The sequence below is a fragment of the Psammomys obesus genome, unplaced genomic scaffold, assembly GCF_907164565.1.
Source record: "Psammomys obesus unplaced genomic scaffold, mPsaObe1.curated_primary_1811, whole genome shotgun sequence".
Classification (NCBI taxonomy): Eukaryota; Metazoa; Chordata; class Mammalia; order Rodentia; family Muridae; genus Psammomys; species Psammomys obesus.
Window position 1 is genome coordinate 7,941,567 of NW_026587556.1, and position 10,379 is coordinate 7,951,945.

General features: G+C 39.2%; 1 protein-coding gene across 1 annotated transcript in view; it reads left to right on the forward strand.

The window, feature by feature from the left end:
- Vps41 (VPS41 subunit of HOPS complex) overlaps window positions 1-10,379 on the forward strand; it is a 159,792-nt gene that overhangs the window by 125,337 nt on the left and 24,076 nt on the right. Inside the window, exons 17-19 of the mRNA XM_055603954.1 lie at window positions 870-962; window positions 1,911-2,038; window positions 3,191-3,335. Of these exons, the coding sequence (XP_055459929.1) occupies window positions 870-962; window positions 1,911-2,038; window positions 3,191-3,335 (366 nt within the window). The remainder of the gene's footprint in view (window positions 1-869; window positions 963-1,910; window positions 2,039-3,190; window positions 3,336-10,379) is intronic.

Below are 10,379 nucleotides of genomic sequence, written 5' to 3' on the forward strand. Positions count from 1 at the left end.
TGTGTGTGTGTGTGTGTGTGTGTGTGTGTGTGTGTGTGTGTGTGTGTATTGGGCTGATCTAATGACTTCAAAACCATTAGGCAAGGGAGAGCCGAGAGAGGGGGCTTCAGTCGGTATATATAATGAATGAATTGTGAAGAAAGAAATAAAAATTAAAAAAATTAGGCAAGTGGTGTGCCACTGAACTCATTCTCAGTGCTCAAACAATCTGTCACCTGCAGGAAGAGAGATGAAAACACTTCATTCTGTAGCTATGATGAGAAATTTTACCACTTTCATTTTACTTACACCTGGGAGACATCATGCATACCAGACAGTCAACGTTTTATTGTTTAAAGGGCTTTTAATTATTCATCATCTATGAGCCTTTTGAATATTCTCTTGTTAAAATTTGTATCTTTTTTTTTAAAAATTAGCTTACAAAGAAGTGGGCTTCATTGTGGCATCGTCACACACTTGTGACATTGACACACACTTGTGGCATCGTCGCACACTTGTGGCATGCTTGCTTCATAAGATGATTTGGTTTTAAAGTATTAGTTGATGTATTGCATCTGATATAAAGAAAGTTAGAAGAATTAGAAAATAGCAGTTACTCTCCTAATTATTTAGATTTTCATTAATTAATCAAGAAGAAAATAGTGAAGTTTAATGAAATCACTTTTGTACTATTATTGATGCCTACACACACATACACACCTTTTGAAAATATTTCATAGCTTCCTGTTAGGTAACAGAGTTTATTTGAAACTTAGTGTTCTAAAGTGTCCTGCTACCTTATATTTTTGAGGTTAAACTGTACATTTATGTTTGCATGTTTGAGATACAATTGTCTCACCACTCCTGAAAGGACTGTTCTTCCTCCACAGGCAATTAGTCCCTATTTACCACGAGGAGACCCCGTCTTGAAACCACTCATCTATGAAATGATCTTACATGAATTTTTGGAAAGTGATTATGAGGTAAGGAATTCTCCCATGATCAAAGCTTGTTCTCAGGGTATGTTATAAAACCTAGAAATTTCACCTTTTCATCCTTTTACATTGGTGCCATCTGGATTTGATACAAAAGGGACTTAAGTTACTTCATTAAATTATCCTGCTGATTCGTGTCCTATCCTGAAAACCTCCAACTGTGACTGAACGAGGTCAACCTGCCGAGGCTCTTGGGCTTGGAGACTTTCTCCTGTGTGTTTTGTCATGTCTGCCTCATCAGTACCATTGAGAAAGAAATGGTTTTCATTGTCATTAAACTGTATAATTTAAATATTATTTTCCATATTTCTCACCTTAAGGTTTAATTTTAAATGAGCGATCGATCACGTAACAAATCAAGTAGCAGTGTTCATACAACCGTTTGCCAAAATTATGTCCATGGAAAATTTTGTGTTCTTACCAGAACACTAAAGAGCAGGTTCAATAACCAGAAGCTAATGGTAGAACCCTAAGCCCATAGTGTACACTTGTAATCCCAGCTACTCAGAAAGCTGCGGCAGGAGAACGTCAGTTTGAGTCAGCCTGGGTAGCATGGTGAGGCCTGTCCCCAGCTGTCCTCAGGGATGCTGAACCACTTCTCTGGAATAACCTCTCCATGTTCTTTTCTTCTGTTTTGCCAGTCAGGAAGCTCCCTGAATCTTGGCATGTTGAAAATGTGTGTAAACTTCATTGCACAGGCATGATGGCTAATAGAGAGGCGGGAAACCCCAGAGAGCTGTGAATGTGCTGACTTAGCATTTCTCCCTCACGGGCAGGGGCCTGGGCTCCTCTGATGGAGCTCTTATGACCCACTACATTTCTATGGCCTGCACTGGGGAAGGGGTAAGAGCAAGAGCCTGGATTAAAACCTAAATGTGACCATCACAGGATCATACTATGCAGACTGTTCTGTTTCTGCTGTTCTCCTCTGGCTAGGGCTTTGCCACACTGGTTAGAGAGTGGCCTGGAGACCTGTACAACAATTCGGTGATAGTTCAAGCAGTTCGAGACCACCTGAAGAAGGACAGTCAGAACAAGACGCTATTGAAAACACTGGCAGAATTGTGAGTGTGTTCAGTTCTTGCAGTCTCAGGATTGCAAGGGTGCCTTTCATTTTCCTGTATCCAATCTTAACTCAAATCCTTTTTCCAAGTCTCACATGAGTAACTAGATGATGAGTGTGTGAAGCTGCATTATAGTGTGAGCTGGTTGCCAGAGGAGTGGAGTAGTGTGGGTCCTGGTGATGAGATGCTCTCTCGGCGAGCCAGGCTCTGGATTCTACTCTTAAGTCTGCAAGTCTGTTGCTCTTTCTGAACCAGAATCTTCATCTATAAAATTATAGTTCACAGTGTGCTGTAGGGATATTTTCAAAGCTGAAAGTTGGGGCTCAGCAAATGAAAGTTAATGAATATTTTCCCTTTATTGGACACTCCCATCAGGCTTTGTGCCATATGTCTGAGACACAAAGATGAGGAGCCTCAGTATGGGACACCAAATGGTATAACACAGACCAATTCAAGAAGGAAAGCCTGCTGTACCCCTTCCTCAGCACCCACAAACCTCAGACTTCACGCACCCATTGTTTCTATCAGATTCTGAGAAAAGGGCATATGATGGCCTGGATGCCAGGACCACATTAGCCATGGCACGGAGGAAGTCAGGCTTGTGACATTCTAAATTAGAGCAATCAGTGTTTTGTATCAGAAGCATGTTTCCAGGTGCTGCTTGGATCCTGTAGCTCCACTAATAGTGAACAGCAGGATGACTGACTTCTGTTAAACTGTCTCTCCTCAACTGTATGAGGACTTAGTATGAAAATATCGTTTCCATGGAAAATGCATCCACTTCAAATGAGCTTCCGGAGTATAACTCAGTTGTCAACTGCTTATAGGCACTCAGACTGACCTTTATACTACTTAAAGAAATATGTCCTTCGTTCTGGACCATAGGTTCATTGGAATGTAGATTTCTATACATTTTGGAAGCTGAGGATGCAAGTAGGAATATTTATTACTTGAATATTCAGCATTCTTTTAAATTTGGTGAGATGAAAGGCAGGGCTCTGAGAAAGACTCCATAGGACCATGTGGTGAACACTTCCCATAATACAGCTAACTCTTCTCTTTGAACAACTATTTCAATCTTTAATATTATGAAACATAATCTCTGTGCATTTTAATTATACCTATTAATGGAAATTAATTTTTTATTACCAGGTACACCTATGACAAAAATTATGGCAATGCTCTGGAAATATACTTAACGTTAAGACATAAAGATGTTTTCCAGTTGATACACAAGCATAATCTTTTCAGCTCCATCAAGGATAAAATAGTTTTATTAATGGATTTTGATTCAGAGGTAATCTCTTTCTCATTATTATGTGTTAACTGTTAACTATTCAAAGGTTTAATCAGTGGCCACCTGCCTGGGTGAATCACATACTTGACCATACAGTGGCCATGCTTATAACTCTCTGACTCTAGATGTGTGGTATTTTAATAGCTGGTGTTCTGAAAGCTTGCTTTGCAGTTATTCTGAGAAAACCATTCTAGCTTAATGTCAGGCACTTTTGTTGTGGTTGTGGTGGGAAAGAGCTGGGGATCAAATCCATGGCCTTGTCATAGTAAGCACAGGTTCTTCCACTGATCTGCATCTCAGCACCAGTGTAGTGCTTTACAAGATTGTGCTTTTTTTTTTTTTTTTTTTTTTTAACAATTCTTGTAGTTCCTGAGAAAGAAAAGAAAACACTTAGGCCTATCTTTTAACTTATTTTATCTATGTCTCAATGTGAAAATTTAAATGATTTCTATTTAGAGTCTAAACTTTAGAACATGTCTTAGTGTAATTCCTAGAAAGTCTGTGGTGAGAGGAAAGGTCACAGTCGATTGAGGGAAGCCTAAGCAGGAACTCAGGGTATGCATCCAGAGTCAGGAGCTAACATGGAAACCATGGAGGATGCTGTTTACTGCCTTGCTAAATTTACTTCCTTCTACACCCTCCACAGCTCACAAGAGGTTTCACAAAATGAGACATCAGTCTCTCTGTCACTGTCTTTCTGTTTCTCTCTCCCTTTCTCTTTTTCTCCCTCTCCCTCTCGAGCTTTCCCTTTCCGTCCCTGTCTCCCTTACTTTTCCTTTATGTCTCTACCTGTCCCTACCTCTCCGCTCCCCACCTGTGAAAAAGAATTGAAGTAAAAGCTCTAATGAGTAAAAATAATGATGCTCATAAAACATGAGGCTTTAATGTGCAAACGAAGGCAGAACGAAAGCTCTACAAGCTCTGGAAGGATTAGCACATTTCCACACGGCACACTGCACAGCAGCCAGTTCTCAGAGATGCTTCTGCCGTGAGCCTACTAAGTCGTGACTACAGGCCTACGAAGAATCCAGCAGCTCCCAGGCAGCTAGGGGAGGCTGGGAATCTTTGGTTATAAGGAAGCCTGTGATTAAAGATGAGAGGAGATGGCAGCCCAGGGAAGGCACACTTTCCTGGATCTCCAAAACTCGATGAAAATCATGGAGAGGCAGCAGAGGAGCACAGTGGTATGTGGTAGAAAAGACAAGATAAGCACAGAAGTGGGGGTGCTGGGTGATCAAAAGACCTGCAGACCCTAACCCAGAGCACAGAACAAAGCACCCGCAAGGGGACAAGTTTCCCCTCTCCTACTCCAAGTCTGCAAACAACAGAGAAAAAGAAGCCTGCAGAAAGAAAAAGAGCAAAACAAAATCAGAAGACCTATAAGTTACATGGAGCAGTCACTAGGAAATTACTACCTGTGAGTAAAGTGCAATTAATAAAGAAAAATAAAATAAAATAAAAAAAAGATGGGGATACATATATCCCAATCTATGAAAAATAGGAACTATCAAAGCTATCGCTCAAATTGAAAGAGAAAGAAACCTTTTCATGATAAAGACAGACTGAAGGGACTCATGGTCCTTAAGTCAGCACAGCAGAGGATTCTTGGGAGAAATGTTCACATTGAAGAGAAGGGCGAGCATATCCTGAGTTCCCAGGAGAGAACAAAGTGAACTAGAACAACAGGACACAAATGAGACTCCCCCAAGAGCAGACATAACAAAACAACCACATTACAGCCATTGATACACACTTTCCAGTAGTGACTCGGTATTAATGGCTATAACTCTCCAGTTGAAAGACACAGACTAGGGCTGGTGAAGTGTCCGGCAGAGGCACCTGTCACCAACCCTGACAGCTTGAGTTTGATCCCAGGGACCCACATGGTAGAAGGAAAGAACCAGTTCTTGAAAGTTACCCTCTGACCTCCATACACATGCATACACACACATGCGAAAACAAAACTAATAAAAAAAAAACAACTGCTTTTTAAAGACACAAACTAGAATGTTGGATTAAAATTGTACCCATCCATATTGTTTGCAAAAATATGTACTTGAAGTGCAAAAACAAATAGAGCCTTTGGGTGAAAAGATAGAAAAGTTCTATTTATTTAGAACTTAGAAAGCAGGCAGTCAGTGCTATCCTAATGTCTAACAAAATAAACTTCAAACAAAAATTAGAAGAAAGAAGTCAGTCCATCGGGGGATTTGCCAGTTTTGAAGATTTGTACACTTACCATTGCTTCATGAAGCACACAGCACTGTATGCAAAGGCACAGTGTGAACCGCACAATAATAGTGCATGACTTAGTGACTTACTGTCATCAACACACAGGTCATTCTGACACAATAATAGAAAAGAAACAAGGGTAAGAGGAAAGTCAAAGTACAGAGCAAAGGGACTTCTCAAGTATCTACAGAATTTTCAGTCGTGTACTGTAGAATATACATGGTCAGCAGTCATGGAACTTTAAAAAGTAAACCGTATTTTATATAGCATAAAGCAAGTCTTAACATATACAAAGAAATTGAAATAATTTATTTTGTCTGATCACAGTGGAGTAAAACTATATGTCAATAAAAAATACAGAAACCGTACAAGCTTGTAAGGATTAAATAACACATTATTGAATAATGAGTGGAGCACCACAGAAATCAGGAGGGAAAATAAAACTCCCTAGAATCACTTGAAAATAAAAACATAGCATATTAGAACATTGGGAATACAATGAAAGTAGTTCTAAGAAGGAAATTTATGTGTATAGGTACTTACATTAAAGACACCAGAGATCTCAAATAAATAACTTAATGACTCAAGCCAGAGTCCTTGAAAGATGAGTACAAGCCAAGCCCCAAATCAGTAGATGGAAAATAATAATAAAGACTATAAGAGAATGCAGCTGGAGATAGCTTAGTGGTTAAGAGTATTTGCTGCCCTTGCATAAGGCTCAGGTTCATTTCCCAGCATACACATGGAAGTTCACAATTCGCTCTAACTCCAGTTCAGGGGATCCAATGCCTTCTTGCCTCCATGGCACCACGCATCTAAGTGATGCACATATATACATGTAGGCAAAACATTCAGTACATAAAAATTTAAAAATCTTTTAAAATCATGGCAGAAATTAATAAAATTGAAGTGAAAAGATCAATACAAAAATTGTGACACATGACTTAGTTCTTTAAAAAAATAAACATTGGCAAGCTATAGCCAAACTAACAAAAAATAATTTCTAGATATGTACCTACTAAAGTTAAACCATGAGGATGTGAACAAATTAAACAGATATATCAAAGAATATGAAATGATTGAAGAAGTAAAACAGATCTCAACTCTAAAAGCCTAGATTGGGGTGAATCCTACCAGACCTTTAATGGAAAAAAATAAAATCTAAGACTGCCCTTCAGATTGTTCTATGAAACAGAAAGGGAAGGACCTCTGCCCACCTCTTTTTATAAAGCTGTCATTGTCCTGATACCAAAACCAGATAAAAACATACTAACAGGCTAGTCTCCCTGTTGCACGTAAAAGCCAAAGATCTCAGAATAATACTTTCAAATTGAATTCCACTCAACAGAAAAATCTTTCACTAGAATCAAGTTGACTTCATTCCTGAAATACAAGAATGGTTCCAGAAATGTATCATATTATATGTATTGACAGAGTGGAGGACAGAAATCACAGCCTCATCAGAGTAGCTGCAGAAAAGGAACCTTGAAAGGCGTCTTTAAAAGCTTAGCATTCAATCATGATAAAACAAAAGTAGAAATAGAGGAAATATAACTTACAGTTATAATGACTAAATATAATAGAGCTATAGCCAATATATTATAAAAGAAAAAAAAATCCAAAGAAAAGTTGGGTATAAGAGATCTAAGTTCTCCATTTGGTAGAGTACTTAGAGTCCTAGCTAGAAAAATAGGATTAGAAAGAAATGAATTATTCATTTGAATAAATGAAAATAGCAAAGCATCCTCATTTGAAGGCATACACCTAAACATAAGAGATCCTGAAGATACCACCAAAAACTCTTAGATCTGATAAAAACGTGCAGCAAAATAGCAGGATCCAAAATCAACATGCAAAATTTAGTAGCCTTCCTGTATACCAGTTACAAACATGCTGAGAAATGAAGTGTTTTTAAGAGACCACATTGATAGTGGTCCTCCCAGTGCCCCCCCAAAAACCCAACCCAAAGGATCTTGGAATAAATCTAATCAAGAATATAAAAGAGTAGGTAGGCACGGTGGCACATGCCTTTAATCCCAGCACTTGGGAAAGCAGAGACAGGCAGATAGGCTCAATGAGTTCAAGGCCAGCCTAGTCTACAAAGGGAGTCCAGGATAGCTAAGGCTACACAGAGAAACTGTCTCAAAAAAAAAAAAAAAAAATTAAAAAAAATGTAAAAGTCCTCTTGTCTTAGTCATGACACCTCTTATAAAAGGAGCATTTAAATGGGGCTGGCTTACAATTTCAGAGGTTTAGTCTGTTATTCTGGTGACATTTCATGGCTTCATGCAGTCATGGTAGCTCAGAGTTCTACATCTATATCCCCAGGGAACAGGAAGAGAGAGACTGGGCCTGGGTTAGTCTCTTGTAACTCTGAAGCCAACCCTAGTGACACACTTTCTCCATTAAGACCACTCCTACTTCAGCAGGGCTACACTTTTAATCCTTCTCTAGTAGTTCCACTCCCTGATGACCACATGTGAGCCTCTGGGGGCCATTTTTATTCAAACCAGCACATGGTCTAGGATGTACATTTTAAAGAATGGAGAAAGGACTGGACAATGAAAGACCTCCAGAATCAGAATTTCTGTTGTGAAGGTCCTGTAGTGCTGTGGTGATTGTTCTGATTATCTGCACCACAGAATCTAGAGTCACCTAGGAGGTAAGCAGCTGGACCAGACTGGGGGCACTTTCTGCATAATTGAGGTAGGAAGAGCCACTGAAAACGTGGGTAGCTCCATTCTGTAGACTAGAGCCCTGGACTAAATGAAAAGTAAACTGTGAACTAAGCACAAGCATCCATTTCTCTTTCTACACTCTGGATGTAAAGAGATCAACTGCTTCAGCCTCAAGGTCCTCCAGCCAAGACTCCTCTGCTGTGATGTGCTATAACCTCAAATGGCGGGGGGGGGGTCTTCCTTCATTCTTTCCTTTCCTTCCTTCCTTCTTTCCTTTTCTTCTCAATTGCTTTTATGAGGCACTTTGTTACCAAAAAAAAAAAAAAAAAAAAAAAAAAAAAGTCTGGTCTAATCACCCCAGACAATGAATAGATTCAATGCAATCCCATCAAGACTCCTTTGCCATTCCTCAAAGACCTAGAAAAACATACACACAAGACTCCGAACATTTAAAGTAATCTTGAAGAAAAGGACAATGTTTAAGAAACCAGCATACTCAATAAACTTACCCTAGAGAGCCATAGTAACAAACCCTTGGCCATTCTGGTACCAGACCAGATATATAGACCAGTGCAATAAAATAAAACCTCAGAACTGCCATCAGATTTTCAACAGATGTTATGACCATATATTGGAAGAAAGTCATGCTCTTCAGTAAATAGTGCTGGGAAACCAGGCACCACGAAGAAGACAGGAGTGATCCCCATTTCTCACCCTGTACAAAAGTTAGTTCAACAAGAACTAACAAAACAAAACAAAACTAACAAAACAAAACAAAACCTGAAACCTTGAAATAGAGGAAAGAAAGCACAAGCTAAAGATTTTAAGCATTAACATAGGAAGGACTTTTTGAAAAGGACGTTTTGTTTTGTTTTGTTTTGTTTTGTCAGATCTCTCCTACCTCTACATAGATTCCAGGGATCAGACTCAGGTAATCAGAATTGTTTAGCATGTGCCTTTTATCCCCAAGCCATCTTTATGGCCCAGCAATTTGAGCCAGAATGACTACAAGTATTGGTTTTGTGCTGCAAAGAATAAGCTGCAAACTACATCCTATTCAATGACAAATAATTAGTGTGAAAGCTGCAGCCTTCAATTTTACCACTAAATCCCTCTTTCTTTGGGGGTAAGGGGTTGTACAACTGTCCTGGTGACATTGTCTACCTGTAGAGGACTCAGTAGCCCAGAATATAAAATGAGAATTGACAAACAGGATTGCTAAAATTAAAAGTCTTGTACACAGCAAGGGAAATGAGTCAGGGGATGGCCTACAGAGAGAAAACTGTGGTAGAATATATAACGAACTCAGAAAGGAAATACGAAGAAAGCAAACACTCCACCCCTGTAAACAGACTAATAGAATAAAGAGAACAGAAATACAAATGGCCATTGTACATGGAAAATAAGTTCATCTTTAGCCATCAAGTAATTGAGATTAAAAGTGTATAAAGATGCCCTCTCACCTCAGTCAGAGTAGCTATCATTAGGAACACAGTGAAGAACAGATGCTCTTGGCAAGAATGTGATTTAGTGTAGCCATTGTTAAGTCAGCATGAAGGATCCTGAGAAGGTAAAGCAAAGAGTAAAGCATCTGACCAAGCTGCCCCACTTCTGTATTTACACCTGAAGGCCTCCACTGCAAGTCTTTTGCTTCTTGCAGTACTGTGTATAGTAGTCCCAATGAGAGATTCTGTTTAGGTTTCCATCAATAGACGGTGGAAAAGATATGTTATATGTGCACAATGGAGTTTTATTCAGCTATAGAGAACAAAAGTGTATCATTTGCAAGGAAACAAATGGAACTAAAGATCATGTTAAGCATAATAAGTGAATCATGTTTTCATTTTTGTGACTCTTAGATTTTATATAAATGTGTGTGTGAGAGAGATGAAAGTAAAATTTAAAATGAGAGCATCTGGTGTAGAGGAGCACACCTTTAATCCCAGCACTTGAAGGCTGAGGCAGGGAGGATCACTGAATTCGAGGCCAGCATCGTCTAAATATCAAATTCAAGGCCAACCAGGAGGCCTACATAGTGAGATCCTGTCCAAAAAAACAGGAAGGAAGGAAGGAAGGAAGGAAGGAAGGAAGGAAGGAAGGAAGGAAGGAAGGAAGGAAGGAAGGAAGGAAGGAA